The sequence below is a fragment of the Sabethes cyaneus genome, chromosome 1 (assembly GCF_943734655.1).
Source record: "Sabethes cyaneus chromosome 1, idSabCyanKW18_F2, whole genome shotgun sequence".
NCBI classification, from domain to species: domain Eukaryota; kingdom Metazoa; phylum Arthropoda; class Insecta; order Diptera; family Culicidae; genus Sabethes; species Sabethes cyaneus.
Genome location: NC_071353.1, coordinates 153,808,810 through 153,827,180, shown reverse-complemented (window position 1 = coordinate 153,827,180; position 18,371 = coordinate 153,808,810). Strand labels below are relative to the sequence as shown.

At 45.2% G+C, this 18,371-nt stretch overlaps 1 protein-coding gene across 2 annotated transcripts; it reads right to left on the bottom strand.

The window, feature by feature from the left end:
* LOC128741471 (pre-mRNA-processing factor 39) lies at positions 1-15,101 on the bottom strand. 2 transcript variants are annotated; one of them, XM_053837356.1, is made up of 8 exons: positions 15,056-15,101; positions 14,590-14,738; positions 13,188-14,346; positions 13,012-13,121; positions 12,813-12,938; positions 2,194-2,468; positions 784-2,127; positions 1-725 (listed from the first exon to the last, which is right to left on the bottom strand). In XM_053837356.1, exons 1-8 carry the CDS (start codon positions 15,099-15,101, stop codon positions 464-466), a joined length of 3,471 nt encoding a protein of 1,156 aa, XP_053693331.1. In that variant the 3' UTR covers positions 1-463. The 2 variants fall into 2 exon arrangements, with proteins under 2 accessions (XP_053693331.1, XP_053693415.1); XM_053837440.1 differs by lacking the exons at positions 14,590-14,738; positions 15,056-15,101 and adding an exon at positions 14,401-14,474.
* Between the last annotated feature and the right edge of the window lie 3,270 nt (positions 15,102-18,371).

Genomic DNA, 18,371 nt, shown 5'->3' with positions numbered 1-18,371 from the left:
ATGCATTTATTTTTTTGTTTGTTTGATTACCCCTTTCTAAAAATATTTATCGTGCGTTATGTTGCTACAACACGTATATTGGGTTTCTCCACCTCCCTCCTCCCCCTAACTGGGGGAGGACCAGCAGCAGGAGAAGCGAGAAATTAAAAACATGAGCAAAAACAATTGTTCAGCTGTTGTTAGCCAGTGTTTTGTTTATTCTATGGTCTTGTATGTGTGTCTCGTGTGTGTGTGTCCGTATGCTTTAAAATTAACCTTCAAATTGTGGGCAGAACTCTGCGCTTTTAAGTCCCTTTCTACTATTATTTTTACGATAAATCAAACGTGACTCTTTCAAAGGAATAAGATAAGGTTGAAGTTTTAATCCTACTATAAAACAATATTACGGATGTTTTTTTTTTGTATGCAAGTTGTGTTATAGAACCAAGAAGCAAGGTGTGGTTGGGTAAAAGATCCGAAGAGATTAGTAATAACTTCCGTAACCACCCCACTGGTTGTACCCGCCGTAGCCGGGCTGGGAATATTGTTGATTCCAGGTGCTGTAACCATAGGATGAGCTGTCCCCGTACTGATACTGACTGGACTGGGTGGCGGTCGTTCCGTAGTACGACGGATTGGCGTAGCTGTAGCTTCCGGCGGCGTAGCTAGTTGTCGAGCTGGTACCGGCCACCGCGGTCGTCGAGGAGGTTTCCTTCGCGGGGGTTTTCTTCGGTGGTGATTGCTCCCTAAAAAACCCGCGAATGATTAATTATTTCTAAAAAGAGAAAAAAAACACCAACAAACCTCTTCTTTTTCGCCTCGTTCGCCTTAGCCATAATCAGTTGCAACGATTTCTGCGCCTCCTGCAGACCCTTGGCTGTGCTACCGAAATCCTCCAAAAACTCGACCTTCCGCTGAGCAAACAGTACCTTCTGATCCGGTTCGATGCCGTCGCGTGACATGAACTGATCCATGATGTCCAACACTTCCTTCTCATCCACATTTTCCCGCTGCAAACACAGATCAATCAACTGCAGCGCGACGCGCGTGTTAGAGGAATCCTTCTCCAGATAGTTTCGCAGCACCTCGTGTGCCCCGTTCAAATCTTTCTTGATTTTATTGAGAAATCGTGCATACTTGATCACAACATTGCCGGCGATCGTCCGGTTCTTGGCCTGCGCCAGATAGCTCTGATACAGCTGAATGCACTTGTCGTAATCTCCCCGACGACGTTCCAAATTGATCCGCCTGTACCCGACCTGCATCAGATTCGGACAGACCTTCTCCAGATTGGCAAGAATTTCCGCCGCTTTGTTCCCGTTGCCTTGCGTCTCTTCGAAGGCGGACCACATCATGTGCAGACTCGGCTTGTCCGGATGGTGAATGGTACAGGCACGCTCGTAACCATCCCGAACCCGTGGAATCATCTCCGGCTCGTCCGACCGGCCGTCCAGATAGCGAATCAACTTGAGCCAAAAGTCGTCGTACAGCGCGCACGCTATCAAACACCGCTCGAACAGCACCAGAATGCGCTTTTCATCCCCCTGCTCAATCTCAAAATCGAGATACTCTTTCCAATTCTTCAGCTGGCAACGTTCCAGCGGTTTAACGTGGAAATATGGCCGCTTAATACCTTCCTCATAGGTCCACCGGGCCGTCACGGCCGCGACCGTCGCCTTGTGGATCTTCTTTCTGCGAGAAATAATCTTATCCTTGATGGCTTCGGCTTCCTCCGGACTGTTCACATGGTCATCGGCTTCCTTTTCCTCCTCCGGATCCACGTCCATCTTTTCGTCGGATTTTTCCTCCACCGGTGGTTCTTTGTTCTCCTTTTCGTCCTCCTTCGTCGTCGTTGACTCCGGTTTTGCGTCCGCCCCCTCCGCTGATTCATCCTTCTCCTTAGGCTCCGGTTCCTGACTTTTGTCGCGTTTGTCCTTCCCCTTCGACGACGACTTATGCTCGTCATGTTTGTCTTTTTCTTTGTCCGCCGCTTTGCGGTCTTTGTCTTTATCGTGCGAACCGGCACGTTTCTTTTCCTTTTCCTCCTTCCGTTTGCGAGCGGATTCCCGCACGTACGCACGCAGCTCGAGAAACTCTTCCTTGCTGACCAGCGTGTGAACCGGATAGGTGTTGACTACCTCTTTGAAACTGCAATTTTTCCCCACAAATTAATAATCAAAAGTAAAAAACAAATCAAGTCATGTTAGAACTCACTGATCGAAGTGGTTGGCATAGCCCTGGGTGGGTGTCGCTAGCAGTCGGTCGTGCAGTGCCACCACCCGGTCCGTCCGTTTCGCTTCACTTTCCCATTTGATGTACGCCTCCCACAGCTTGTCGGAGCGGAATTCCAGCCCGCAAGCGGCCAGTGCCCGTTCGAACTGCGACCGGATCAGCGTTTCATCGTCGGCATTATTCGTCCGCACGTGAGTCAGATAGTGAATCCACAGATCGACCGACAGTGGAATCGCCTTCAGTCCCCGCTCGAACACCTACCGAGGCAGCCATCATCCGAGAGATAGAGAAAAGAAAGAAAGAAAAAAAGACGGATGGCGGAAAAAGAATTTCCGTTGTAAATATTTGACTTATCTCATTGCACTTACATAGGTGAGAGCTTTTTTTTTATTTTGGTACGTTTTTAGGTCGACTAAAGTCTTGTTTTGGGAAGGTGCGTGAGGCTGCGCAAGTTTTAACCGGCGAAAACCCTACAAATCTGAGCTCCTACTCCTAAAGGGTTATTTCATAAATTACAAATCAAGCTATGCTCTGTGCCCTATTATAGTACATTAATGGTGATTATTTGCATTACTGGCGTCTCTTCTGTTAAGCTCTTTCTCTCACACACCGGCAGCCTGGCCAGGCCTGGCCGCGGCGCCGCTCCGGCCGGAGCTGCTGCTGTTGCGCTGGGATTCCTAGTAAAATTAAAAATGGTTTTCACCACGGCCATGAATAATGAAATGTATTTGTTTCATACAAACCAATCCGTTGCTTGGATACACGCCGTACCTATATGCTGGCAGTTTAATATTTTGTTTTCGACTTTGTCATCATGACCTACTTGGTTCCCGACTAACTTGTGTTTAGGATCTTTTAGGATGGGAAGAACGTTTTTCATGCATTGGAATGAAGTCGCAAGCTTCCAGTTACGTTAAGATATTATGAGGATCTTGTAATTTTCCCTATCGTTCAGATATAAAAAAAAGCAAAAACCTTTGAAACTTTACAAGACGATGTGAATCTTCTAGTTTGTGTTCCAAATAGTTTTCCGCTGACTATCACTAATTGCGAACAGATTTGTGGAAATTTACCAAACCAGTTTCGTTGATGAACGAATGAAAAACGAATCAACTCACTACGGCAGATCCTCCAAAAACGCCGTGAATTCAGCGCTCGCACACACGTTGATCTCAAAGCTGCGTATGATACCATTGACCGAAAAGAGCATGGATATGGACATGATTATTATCAACAGAACACCTGTGGCGATGGTTGAACGGTACACCAGCCTAAAGCGCGAAGCAAACAAAATTGGATTGAAGCTGAATACCCCTAAAACAAAGTACATGCTGGTCGGCGTAACCGATACTATGAGCGTCACAAGCATGCGTTTGAAAAGATTAAACTCCCATACAAAGCGTACTCAGTGCAAGTCGCTCATTAGACCGGTTGTTCTTTACGGGCATGAAACGTTGACAATGCTCGTTTCAGGATCTGCAAGTGATACACTGCCGCTATTCGCATAACAGTCCCATTTATATAGGAAACTCCATAGAAAATGTGACGGTTATACGAATATCGGCAGTACAGGAGTGCGGTAAAAAATGAAAACCGATGTTCACTCCAAAAATTCCAAGCCAAAAAATCGTCATCAGAGAGCTTGAGAACTAAGTGTTCCTACCACTATGCTAACCAGTATTGAATATCTTCTACCAGTGGCTATCAATCAATCAATCAATCATTTTCGTTTTCAGAGTGGCGTTTCAATGGGTGGACTGAAAGGCTGCTTGATACCTTCACTGAACATTATCTCAACGGAGTTATCATCATTGTCCCCACAGAAAGCGGACTGCCAAGCTCTGCTTTGCGCAACTTTGGTGGATTTGAAATCTGAGGAGCTTCCGTAACATTCTCCTACATTTTCGGAAACTATTTTGAGCAAACATCCGTTCGTAAGGCACAATCGGCTTATCAAGAAAGGTCGCAAACCGACACCAGGAACCAAGGCTCAGACATTTTTCTAATGCAGACATGTCGTCAGCACTGATTGTTGGTTCGCTGCGTGAAATAACTTACAGCCTAATCACAATAAGTTTGGTAATCGCAACTGCGTGTCATGAATTCACCATTTATCACGGCTTCATAAACCACTACCTAACCACTTATCTAGAGAAGGCAGCAAGTCACAACCCTTGCAAAAACTTTCGACACCTTCAAGAACTGTACTTTAATACTTTAATATATTTTTGTAAACGACTCGTGTCTTCAACATTAATATTTTGTTCGAGTAATCCTACTGGATTCGCATGCGCGTTAACAGTTACTAACTTTATTTTTTCGGCAACGGACCGATTACAGAACTTGCAGACTGCAGGACCTCAGATAGCTATGCCGTTGAACAGTAGATTCGACAGCCCGTCACCTTGCTTCCAATCATCTAACATAACAAATGTGTCCGATAACTCACACATGGTGCTTGACGTGCAACCATCAAGGATGACACGTATCGGCCTAATTAGTTTTGTTCGAATCCGCCACAACTCATTTCGCTTAACTGAATTGTACGCCGCCTTGAAGTCTCTAAACAAATGGGATGCAACTGAGAGTTGCGTTCACGAAATTTAGTCGATTTTATGGATATTTGAAAAAAAAAACTGCACTGCACTGGTATACGCCAACAAAAGTTGCCTGACTTTTTTCATCCACTGGGACAACTGAAACCCTTCGCCACAGTCGAGCTATAGTAGTCGGCTATCCTGCACAGGGCTTCGAAAGGGATCGCAAGTTGAATGTGACTGCCGTGAATGCAAACTTTCCGCATTCAAACTCCGCTTTTTGAACGATCATTTGACTGTTTTTTTAATCCAGTCAATCTGCCGCTTGCGCTGCTACCGTCTTACAATTCATGCGGCATCTCAGCAAAAGCAAACAGTCGATCTCCCGTTTTACTTTGCGCTTTGAGAATACGAACTGCAAACTGATTGGAAGCATACTATGACGTATTTTTTCGTTTCTCTTTTTGTCTCCAAATCGGCTGCTCACAGTAATAGTTTGTCACCCGGACGTCAGTCCGACGCAAGCAAAATATTCGTTTGTATTGGACAGAGTCCGATCGACTTCTTCCATGCACATGTAGTGGTTGTTTTTTTTTTGTAGTATTGAATCATACGATTGTGCGGTTGCTTTTCGTTAGAGTGGTGACTGCCAGTCATTTGACTGTTTTGCAGTCATTCGCTGCTCCAAACGGTAAAGGCAACTTGATCGAAACGAAAATGTTAAAAAGCTTTAGAACGCGTTCGTTCTACTGCGTGCAATCGGCGTTTGACTGAGCAAACTGCCAGTTGTGTTATGCATAGTGTTCATATTCCAGCACCAAACGGACGTGGTGAACTTGAATGCACGTTGGTGTGACTGCGGTAGAAAAAAAGGATCGGTCGAAGCCCTGATCCTGCATGCCACACAGCCACACACAAGGTGCTTTCCCAAATCATTGTCCCACACAATAAAAACAGCATATGACAGCAACCGCCCAGTTAGCTTCGAGGTACGATGCTGGTCTAACAAGCTAGTCGTCGTATGTTCGAATCTCGGCTAGGCGGTGCTTGCGAGATAGTCAGTAGGATCATTACACTGGCCCCGTAATCTTCCTGTACTTTAACAGCCGGCTGCGAAGTCTGTCGATAAAGAAGGGTAATGTCTAATGATGGTTTAAGCCCACGGCTTTGCTTTTATGACAGCATAAACCAACAAGAACTCAGAGGAGCCAGGATGGCTATGCTGTTTCAAGCCGTTGTGTCCACTCAGCTCGATCTTGGTCCACTCATCGCGGATTTCTGTGGTGTCTCAGACAGCAGTCGCAAGTCGCTTTCAACCTAGTCGCACGTTGGACTCCACTTTCCCATTCTTCTGACGTATGCCGCCTGCCATCGCCTGCTGATTTTCGCCACATGTACGATAATAATCTCTTCCAGTATTGCCTCTGATCCATACACCCTTGCCACTCTCTCGGTTTTCTGCTTGAATGTACCGGTGTATCTCCTTACTAGTGTTGTTGTCCGCGGTCATTCATCAGCGATCCGAAATACACGAACTCAACTACCAATCCGCCACCGTTTGTATCATGTTCCGCTGCAAAATCGAGAAATATGTGATGCGTGGCCACGTTGTATTTCCGACATTTCTTCGGCACTTCCTTACGAATCCTTGGGCTATCGGTGACTTTCAAGATGAAATAAGCGAGCTGAAAAGCTGTGAGATGACTGAGCAAGACGACCCATTCCAAAAGCATCATGCGAGCGGCGGCACGACGAGATCTACTGGAAGACTCATATTGAGGATCTGGCTGGATAAACAAATACCGGAGTACAAACTACAACACGTTACTAATTTCAAAACAGCGTTCAATACAGTTAAACGAAATCAGCTCCGGCAGAAAATGATTGGTTTGCCGACAAAACAGGTCCAACTGATGCCTGAGGTCAGAGGATGCACTTTCAAATTTACCATTTAACATTTCTGTTGGATATGCATACTTCTTGGATAACATGGAAAGCATCGGGACAATAGAAGTTACAAGATTGTGATTCAGTGTCAACCCAATTCAACTCAACATCGTATAACTTGTTACGTTCGTGAGATGTGACACCGATATAGGGAACTGTCTCAACTTCTTCTCCTCCTTCTCTAGCAACTCAGAGCCGCGGTGACTCGTACTCGGTCTTGTGCTACTCGTCGTCTAGTCGTCTCGACACTCACAAGTCAACTTCAGCCAGGTTGAGTCACCTAGCACACGTGTGGGTCCTCTATATTCCTAGTGCCGGTGGAAACCTTCAAAAGACCAGATTTCACTGCACGGTCGTCCAGCATTCTTGTTCGAATCTCGACTGAGCGGTGTCGCTGCAGAGTTAATATTATCTTTGCCCTAGCCCCGTAATTTTTCTGTACTCTAATAACCGACTGCGAAATCTGTCGATAAAGAAGAGTCAAGTCCTGTAGGACGTTTATACCCATGGCTTTGCTTTGCTTATGTTATGATGAGGATCGCTCTAAGTTAGCGGTTACCTTTTTTGGCTCGTGAACCCCCTGGCGAAGTTCTCTATACTTGTCTGTAGCGAACTAAATCTTTGGCGAACCACCATAAAGCTCGTTGTTCATACGCCCGCACCGCCAAAAATAGTCCGTAACTCTTTTGCAGGGTGGCCACTAAATTCCTTGACAAAAAAAAACCGATATTTTCTTGATCCGATTTGCCTATTTTCCAACGAAAATTGTATCTTTTTTCGATTACAAAATAAAGAAAATATAAACTGCTAAAAATTTAGAGCAAAACTCAGATGTCGAAACTAAATTGGTAAGATGCCGCTCAATCAATCGTACCGTACATCTTATATATTTTCATCTAAATAAATTTTATTCATCGCCGAAGTACAAAAAATAGTTTCCTCACCATCAGCAACGATTCTCAAAAATCATAGGGCTCTAATCTGTATGTCGAGCCGTTCGACATACTCGACTCGGTCACTGCCGGGTGACCAAAACAAAGCAAACATTAACTACAACAGAATATACGACGACCTTCTACCGCAGAAGAAAATACAGGCATGCCAATATCTGCATTTTCTCGGGCAGCCAAGTAACACTTTAAGGTGCTTCTCAATCTGGGACTGAATTTGCTTGTTACGGCAACTAAACCAGGCAAATCTGTGCTGGATTTCATTACGGTACAATAGGAAGTGAATTAGCAGACGGCCTTGCCAGACGTGGCGTTTAACTCGTTGTTCATTAATTCAGATTCTAGATTCATTCTATTCCGAGGGAATGTTCTGACGGCATGCTGAAGAGCGGGCTGAAACAACGAGGAAGCCGTACAACTGCTTAACTAATCTAATAAATATATAACGCATAATCACCGGACTCATGAAAAACCATTAGCAAAGCAAATATTATTTTCAAAATCTTGATCTTATCTATTATGAGTATTTTTATAAACCAAGTTGTTCCTGATAGTTATAGAGATTGTATTCGGGAGTGTCGAACTACAGTTGGCTCGGGATGCCAGAACTTTCAAAATCTTCCAGTAACATTCTAGCAACGAACACAGCTTGAACGTTGGAGCGTAATTTATAAATTCCCGATTAGAAGAAATTTTCGTCAAATTCCCTACTTTTTCCCGCATTTCCGCAGTGCACGACCACCCTGTCTTTGATTCAAATATGGTAAATCACGTATACTTTCCGTAAGCAAAGTTATTACCTCGGATCCGTAAAGGACTACGGATCCGGCCAACGTTTTGTATACCGCCAGTTTTGCAGAGGAAAAGTTTCCTGTTGAATGCGTCGTTGCATCTTCTTACTCGTGTTGTTCTAGGCGGTGACCGAAGATCCCACAGTTACCATCCGTGGGTGACGGGAAAGTTGTCCTCTCATGAGTCTGTTATACTCATACATTTGTTTTAGAAGCTTTGATTCTTAGTCCGATTCTCGTAACCTCTGCTTTTATTCTGCCGTAGATTGCTTCTGCCGACGTTTCTAACGATAACGTTTGCGAAGCCTAGGTTTCGATGTCCGTTCGCCGGATCACGCTCTCAATGGCGATGTTAAATAGCACACGGGACTGTTTATTGTCTTACCGCAATCTGGCGTGGGTACTTTGTACTCCCGATATTTCCGCAAGATCCAACCGATGGTAAAAATCTGGTCCGCGAGTCCAGATCCTGGAAGAGAACCTTGTAGGCGGATTTTACTAGCGCTATCACCCTTTTTGCAGATGGGAAAAATCACTCCTTCCTCCGGTAGCTTCTCCTCCTCCTTGGGCACTCCTAGGTAAACTTCTCGGAGGTTTACTCCTAGGTTAACAGGTGTTTAATTCTTCACGAGATCTGTCCTCCTTTTGGCCTTTTTTTCTCCACAGCATCGTAATTAACTGGTCGCTTGCTCGTCGGTATTTGGCCAAGCGCCAGCGGCCTCTCCGATGGCCGAGCGTACTCTGCCCTAACCGTCTTTGAGGTTTGAAGCAACTAACTTCTCGGAAGAAGGCAGTTCATCCTCCAGTATTCGCGCGTAGTTTTTGGCAGATTGCAGGTTATCAAACTATAAGAGTTGCCAAAGCGTATAGAAAAATATCATCGAAGACAGTATGTGTTAGGGACGAAGAAACACCGAGAGAGCTCGGAAGCGGCCCCTGGTGAGGAGGAAATCGTTGGTCACGTGCCAGTAAGACTGGGACACGGCTGGCAATGGGCGATGGACGCACTGATTCACATCGACTTTCTCAACCTGGTTGGTTGACCAGGACACATGGTAGAAGTTGACTTCCACTTGATCAAATTTCTAGCGCAGCTTATGTTCCGAACACAACTACCGAGCGAACGCTGAAGTTCCAGAGGAACTAATAATCTCCGGAGATCAAGAACGACAATCTGGTCATCAGTGTAGGATGCACAAAAATCAAAACCTACTAGCAGAATTACTTGTAGCGATCGCAACCTGCCCAGTTGGGCCAGAGCTTTCGTTGAACGAATTTAGAAAGCGTTATAATCGCCTCTATACCACCTGAATTCGATGAGAAATTGGGTTTCGATCAAAATCGGGACGTCGATCGGGACGTTTCTGGCAGGAACGGGCCCAATAGGAACGTAGAATCAAGGCGATTTCTTCGTAATACATGATGGATTTTCGCCTGCTCCAGCAGCGGACGAATACCTGTTTGAGTCTTCGAATTGCGATTGCAGCGAGTTGATCAGTAACCCATAAAAAATATCCAAATTTTTCATATCAAATGGAGTACCTCGAATAGCCTTCCAAATGATCTCGTTGGTACATTCAGGTTGATCTGACGAAGAATGGGGGAATCTCAGGTTATCCGAAACAACCATGGCGCATGTTGTTTTTCGGCGAAGTTGAAAAGTATCGATTCAGATGAGTTGGTAACGATCCTCGTAGCGAGTATTCCTCATTGGCCGTCGCTCGAACTAGTGACCCGTAGAGCGCTACCAAACATTCAATGCTGTTGAATTATTCACATGTCAAGTCATTCGCATAATCAAACCTAGCTCCCTAGAGGCTTTGGCAACATTCTGCATTCCGATCGAGCTCGTTCCAATCAGAAACGTCCTGATCAACGTGTGTTATAGCATACGATGTATTCCGATCGAAGAGCAATTTCTGATCAGATCCGGCTCCGATCGGTATGTAGAATAGAGGCCAATAATGAAACGAGTTGTTTGAAAGTTAGCAATCGCATTGAGTTTGTAGTTGAAGTGTATCGGTTGATTTTTTCTCGTAAAAGTAATTACAGAATTACAGGTGGTCGGGTCAAACAGCTTACGATTCGTTTCGTACCAGCTTGCAAAAACATTGAGCTGTTGTTGAAGAAACGCCGCATCACTCGCGTATTCGACAGTTTTGAACAATTTTAAATCATCTGCAAAAGCTAGACGCAGGCATTCTATCGAATAGATTACATCGTTAAAATACAACGCAAACACCAGCGGAGCCAGATAGCTACCTTATGCAATCCCGGAAATAGCAGGGAACGAAACGGAAATCTTATCATCGATTTTCACAATCAGGGTTCGTCCTGTTAAGAATGATTCTAACCAGTTCAACAAATTGCCGCTAAAACCATACCTGTCCAATTTAGCAACAGCGATGCAATGATTAACTTTGTCAGACAGCGGACAGGTCATACATAACTGACTCAGAGCATCATTATTCCAGTCAACGCAAAATTCGCTCTGCGAAACGGTGTTGGTAAGTCGACTATCGCTTCAAGCGAGCGACGGCCTACGTCAAGTTCGACAGTTTCCTTGCTCGTAGTTGCAGATTCGTGGGCCAAAATAAGACTAATAGGCGAAAGCTTCTACTGTATTAATCTGTACTGATCCTTGCAGGTAAAAACCGCCTTGGAGCGCAGCACAAGTCGCCGAAATATTCGATGTTCGTTGAGAACGTCATACATCGCCGTCACGTGATTTATTGCTGTTTGGGGGAACTACGGAACGCATATCTCCGTAACAGATCAACAGGCACTCCTTCATTAATTCGCTTTTTATCTGCGCTCAGGTTTTTATGGATGACAAATTACTTCTTTCATTTCCTCCGACAGTCTCATCTGTTCCCGTATCTTGAAAATCATCCAATGCTCCTCTACCATTCTGATAATATTACTGATTACTCGTTTCTATCATCAGTTGTAACTTTTGCGGATTGATGTTTAACCGATTTGGGTAGTGATCGGAGTCAATATCCGCACTCCGCAGGGACCGTATTTTAGTGTTAGTGCTTATTGTTCGTTAATCTCCTGGAGATTTTTCGTAATCTTGGCGTAAAATAAGGCACTTTTGGTCCCCGGAGTCCGTAATTTCCTGATGTTTTCGTTGAAATCATAATCAAGAACTCTGTGAAGCGGCCTGTTTAAAGTGTGTTAATTTTCTCGAGGATAAACAACCTAAAGAACCTAGATAGGGAGTTAAAAGTTGGTTATGATTAGTTAGTGGGGTCTCAGACCCATCTTAAATATTGCGCATATTTCATTCACTTCATTTTCTGAACTATTATATACTTACTGCAGTATGTGCGAGAGCGGGACGACCAGTTAAAATAAGCTATTATATTTACACTCTATCGATAATAGTAGTAGGTATCAATAAAATACACTCGACTGCCAAAGCAGAAAATTGCTTTGCCAGCCCTGAACTTTAAAAACTCACAAATAATCACCAAAAATATAAGCGCTTTTTTGTTCTAAAGTAAAATACAATCTCGTTTAAAACTGCTAACATGACAATTGTTCACTGATCTAATCTGTGATGCCTAAAACGAGTGAGTAAACCGTCCGTGCGTTGGTCGCGAAAAGTTAGTCCCGTTTGGTTCTAAACTGCTGCTTTCTTCTATCAGATATCAGATCAAAGGAATGAATTCGATGATGTTCGGTCATGAATCGCGCCAGACCAGCTAGTAATCAAGTAACAAAAAGAAAGCAACACAACTCATGAACGAACATCCTGTTTCCGTTGAGCGTGCCGTGTGATCAACTGTCCAAACACATGTCCAATTTCTTTCCAATCCAGGATCGGATTGCATATAGGTCTTTCCGCTGTATATTATGGCAAAATTTCTTGTTCGAGATAATTCACAATACTTGTTTGGCTAATAGAAGCCGCCCGGTAGCTGGTTCGGATGGCCGGAAAGTTTTCTCGTTCCGCCACCGCGAATCAGCCCGGGCAGCTGTACAACACATAATGACAACAAATTTAATAGAAAAAAGTAACATTATTGCAGCTCGTAGCCTGCGGCTTTCCCCCGGAAGGTGTTTGGTGATGCCAGCCGATGTGTGAAGTGCATTTGTGATCGGAAAATGTGTTTTTTAAACTATTCTTTTCGGTTCTGATCGACCTTTCAGAGCTAGCTAGGCAGAGACGCGTGAATTCACACACAATGAAGAGCAAGAGAAGTCCAGAGGCCAGATCGGCCTGTGGCCGATCTGGTTGGGGTACGACGACGACGACGACGCTCACACGGACGCCATGCCATCACGTTTTTTTTTCGTTTTGGTTTTTGAAAGGTAAATAGAATAGAGGAACAACATGAAAACAATGCTACGAATCGATTGCCACTTACCTCTTCGCACTTGCGCTTGCTGCCCTTACGTTTCTCGTAGTCGGCGTACTTGCGCCAGTAGCCGTAACAGTACGGATAGTGCGCCAGGAAGGCGTCGTACGCCTCGCGGGCCGCCTCGATGTCATTCTGTCGGTGAAGAAGTAGGAAGAGGAAAGCGTTACTATTAATTACGTTGTGTTTAAACGGGATTTTTGACTACCTCTTGGTCTACATATTGCAGTAAATAGGTCCAGGCGGTAAAATCGGATGAATCATCGTTGACGGCTTTCCAATATTTGTCCAAATCGGGTAATTTTTTCTTTTCCGGCTCTGTTAAATGTGAAAAACAAGCTTTTTTAAATGGATTAAATAGAAAATAAGTTTCGTTTCGTTTACCTGGAGGAGGATCAACTTTGGTTTTCTTTTCCGGTGCTTCGACCGCCTTTTCTACCGATGTCTCTTTCTCCAATTTTCGCTTGGTTGATTCCTTTTTGTCTTTTTCATTGTCCTTCGGCTTTGCTGCGGATTCGCCTTCAGCAACCACCGTATCTGCTGGTTTGCTTGCTGGTTCCGAAACCGGTGGTGTTTCAACCGTTTCCTGTGCAATTTTCATTTTTTTAGACTTTGGTTGTTCGTCATCCGCCACGGTTTCGGTCTTCTTGGTTTCCGGAAGCTCTTCGTCGGAAACGTTATCCGTGTCGGCAGGCAGCTCGGCTTTCTTCGCAGCTGGCAGTTCGTCATCCGAAACGTTGTCCGTATCGGCCGGAAGCTCGGCCTTTTTTGCAGCCGGTAGCTCTTCGTCCGAAACATTATCCGTGTCAGCTGGCAATTCAGCTTTTTTGGCTGCCGGCAGTTCTTCGTCGGATACGTTATCCGTATCCGCGGGGAGCTCTGCCTTTTTGGCTGCCGGTAACTCCTCATCGGACACGTTATCCGTGTCGGTTGGCAGTTCGGGAACCAGCTTCTCCGACGAGTGTGGCAGCTCATCTTCGGAAACTACTTCCGCGTCTGCTGGTAGCTCGGCCAGCCGAGGTCCGGGCAGCTCGTCGTCGGAAACCTCCTCGGCGTCCTGAACTTGAGTCTGCGCCGGTGGGGGCAGTTCATCTTCGGATACCATCTCCGCATCTAGATCTGTATTTTTGGAATCTTCTTCGGTGAACCCGTTTGCAAGACCTTCGGCCAAAGCATGGTCACTGCTGCCGGTGACATCGTCCGAACGGTCTCCGTTTAACTCGGACGCCGGTTGGGCTTCCAGTTCAGCTTGCAAAAAGACGTTATCTTCGATAACAATCTCAGCAGGTTCGCTTCGCGCTGACGGCAGACTGTTGGCGTTTTCTTCTGCAGCCAAATCGGCCAGAAATAGGTTTTCTTCTGTAACAACCTCCTCCGCTGGTTCTTCCCTTTCAGCGACGACATCAGGCTCATGGAACTGATCAAATAGGTTCGTAGAACCCCCTTCCTCGGTTAATTTGTGCTGTTCGCCTTCCAAAACTGGAACGATTAACCCTTGCAGCTGCTCCATAACCTGGTTTGTGTCCGGCTCATCCGAGTCCATCTGAAATTTTAAACTCATGTTAATATTCTACTAATGAAAAATCATCAGAACTACACTAGTAACGTATCAGTTGGCCCTTGCGAAGTCTTCTGCGACAAATAAACCACCCGCAAGGGTGGTTCATTCGTCTCGGAAGCAAACGGAACAACGCCACGTTTGCTCTTTCATACACTCGCATTTGTTATCATCATAAGAAGCACACAGGAAAAAAAAAAGTAAACACACAATAAAATTTCGTCATACCTCTTCGGCAACCGTTTTCTCCTGCACCTGTTCTTCCACCTCCTCCGGTACGGCGTCCACCTTTCTGGTACGCCGGGACGATCTGGTCGGCGCTGGGGCAACGGCTAGCTGTGGGGTTTTGCCTCGTCTGGAACGCGTTGATCGGCGACCTGCGGGCGAAAGCATCAAGAAAAAATAACAATCGGACGAAAATTCGGTTTCCACGCAACGGAACAGCAAAAGTGCAAAACAGCACACACGCAACAGAGTGGAAGTCTGAGTATAGAAAATTAATGGCGGAAGCCCCGCCGTCTGCTGCTGACAGCAGCCTCACGCGCCGAGCAGACATCGATTTTGATTCGAAAATTTCACACCGAAAAAACACTCGTTTCGCGCAAACTTTACCTTCTTTCAAACGAACGCCGTTTGCACTTTCGAATGGTGATATTTTCGGTGGTAAAATTCGTCAATTTTAAGCTTAAATTACCTGTTTCATCCGGAACGGCAACGTCCTCGTCACTTACGCTGGCCATCTTTTTTTTCTTCACGCTTTTTGTTCGCACTTTCGCAGTCGGCGGCGGCTGCTGTCGCCTTCGTTTGACTTTGACGTTCCCTCTGACGTTGTCAGTTACGGGGGGTCGCTCAATTAATGCGACAATTCAGCCAGCGATTTGTGCAACTCGCGCTACATGTTTTTTGTAGAGACTACCTGATGAGGAGACCGTCCAATTTTGCATTTGCCCTGGATGGAGTTGGTTTACTACAAAGTTCACACTTTGTAGGCGGCTTTTTGTTCTCAAACAGGTGCTCTTTATTTAACGAAGTTTGTCCCAGATCCGCAGGGAAGCAATATGTATCGGCCTTTCCGCGTGCGTAATGGCGGCTAGTGGGTACAACTTTCGAAGAACGTTAGCATGCCTTTGGCGACTTTATTCACGTCAAGCTAACATTTCCACCCTTGATTGTTGTTGTATAGAACTATCAAGCGTACGTGAGCGGAGTTGCCAAAAGCCAACAAATATTTTCGAAAAGTGTACCCATTAGACACACGGGAATGACACTTCCAATACCAACCTGTACAAAAAAAACGTAGCCAACATAGAGCGGGCCCAAGCTGACAGCTTCATAGATGGGCTCAAGCTGACAACCGAGTCGGATGTGTAAATTGTTAAATTTTGTTAGTTTTAGTTTGATTTTAGCCAAGGTTTTAGCGTCACATGGCTGATGCCAGGCAGGCAATTGATGCGAAACAAAAGAAGCTGTGAAAATGGTTAGTTAAATTCGTTTTGTGAAATCGCTTTACGTTTGCCGCCTTTTTCATGTGAGCAACGAAAATGTGACGTCATATCAGCCCCCTGATTAGACACCATGGAGCGCGCGAAAATGTGGATAGATCGGTGATCAGGCCCCATAGCATGCACACCAACACGAACGATAACGGCCAGCGATGCACCAATTTTGCAGCTTTCCGAGGCCTGGGTGATCAGGCACCTTCTTTCAATGTAAAGATATCCTCAAAGCTTGCGGAAGATTAAACCGGACCAATGAACCTTGATGAATCAAATTGACCATATTTTCATCGATGACCGGTTTTTCTCATTTTTCTGGAACATTACCAACGTACGCTCTTTACGGGGTGCGGAAATCGACTCAGATCGTTACCTAGTAGCAGTACAGGTGCGCTCAAAACTATCGACGCTTTATACCTCACGGCAAAGCCGTCCTTCTCGGTTAAACATTCGGCAATTAGACATCCCGTGAGTTGCCGAACACTTCGCGCGTATTGGACGAAGTTCTGCCTTCCTCTGTTGAGCTAGATGCTTCGACCCTCGAAAACGGATGGAGTTTAGTGATACGCTCGGCCGTCAACGAGGCAGCAACCTCGAGCGCATGAAATGATTGGTTTGACGAGGAAACTATCTAAGCATTGCCTCGAGGAAGAATTTACCAACTATCGACAACCGTGGAATGAGTTGATCCCTGTGCTGAGGAGGAAAAAGCGACAGAATCCACCAGCGTCGGTTCGGCAGCTGGTGGGAATGACGGATTATCCTAAAAAAGCTGCGGTGTGAGTAATTGAGGGGTGCAAGGAAACTCTCCTGGCTGTCCGCAAGGTGCAGGCCAGACATTGGAGTTGAACTCTTGATCGTCAACTGCGGTTGAGGGTCATTCGAAAACTCAAGGCTGATCTCAGTATCACGGATTGTGCTTTGACGGAAAAACGGAATACTGACCGCTCTACTGTACGGCGAATCCAATGACTAATAAGTGTTAGCGAGCAAGTGGGTGGCCCAACAGAAGCCTCAAACAATAAACAAAGGCTAGAATCCGGTATTGTGGGTTGTGCGGCAAGGTGGTGACGAAACGCAATGCATGTTTCTGACTCGATGATGAATAAGCTTCAGAGAAGGCCGACTTCAGCTAAACTCGGGGATTAATTTCCCAGATATCCCCAAAACCAATCTCGAATCCGATAGTATAATCAATATATATAGAATGCCAGTGTCGCTGCAGTGCGCGTGGTAAACATCACACATATTCAGATAATGTATTTATATTATATATGCATATGTGTGTGTGCCTGAGATTCATCAAAAGGGGAATCTCATTGTCAAACTTTGGCAACCAGTTTAAAATTTCAAATATGGCTGCCAAGTAATGTGATTGGAAACTTCGTTTGCTGCAAATTTCTGAAAAAATCGGTGAAAAAGGGTGCAGTTGTGGGATTCAATTCATCCGGACGAAAAGAGAAAAAGAACGTTTAAAAACATTTCACTGGCATGAAAACAGCGATGAGCGCACTGATGACAGCACCAACCAGCGCACAGATAAAGAACAGATAAATAACAATGAGCAACTTTGACAATTGAGATTGCTGACAGCTACCGTACGCACACTATGCCGCGTATACGTATACACGCTATTTGTTGCTGCTGCTGTTGGTTTTTCCATGACGTTTTTCAAACTGGGGGAAAACAAATCACCAACACAACCGCAAATTAGCAAGCTCTTATGAAGTTCCCGATTCACAGACTTGATACAGATTGTTAGCATCATGTTTACCACAATGAGTCCTGTAGTAAAACAGCGACACTGGCATTCTATATATATATTGATTCTACTAATCCGATACAAACGCTACCGCGAGCCGGGTTCGTGATAAAAGGTCGTGACTTGGCAAGGGATCTGATTCATTGGCATCTTTGTAAAAACCAGGTTTTTTGTTACAGATAAGAATTCGCAAATACACAGAGGATAGGTGCCTGACCAGACGGAGTTTTTGCCCTTTAATAAGTTCCATGATAGCCTGCCGGAGTTCCAGCATGCATGCTACAAAAAACAATGGACTTCAGTTCATCTCAAAACAGCTGAGTGTACCAAATTGTCCCCGGGTTCGTCCAGTATTGAAGCACACGGGAATAATGAAGCGAAAGCTGAAGATGAAGAGAACAATCATCAGCGACATTGGTCAGATGACGAGTTCGAGGTGCCGGTTGGTCGAGCCCGGGGCGGAGACTAGGGAGGGTGTCACCGGCTGACGAGCGGTGTCAGCAGTAGGTTTTTTCATGTAATGTAACATAATTTCCTATATTTTCATCCTTAAACTGTTTCGAAAAAAAAAAACTAATCAATGCGGGACACTTTCCGGGACGCTGTAATCCGGGACAAGTCATCCAAATCCGGGACAGTCCCGCATGATCCGGAACGTCTGGTCAGTCTAGTCATCGGCTAGATTGCTGTTATTACCTACGCTGGTCAACATCACCTAGAAAAGGTGCTTTCTCAGATTTTTTCGCGTTACT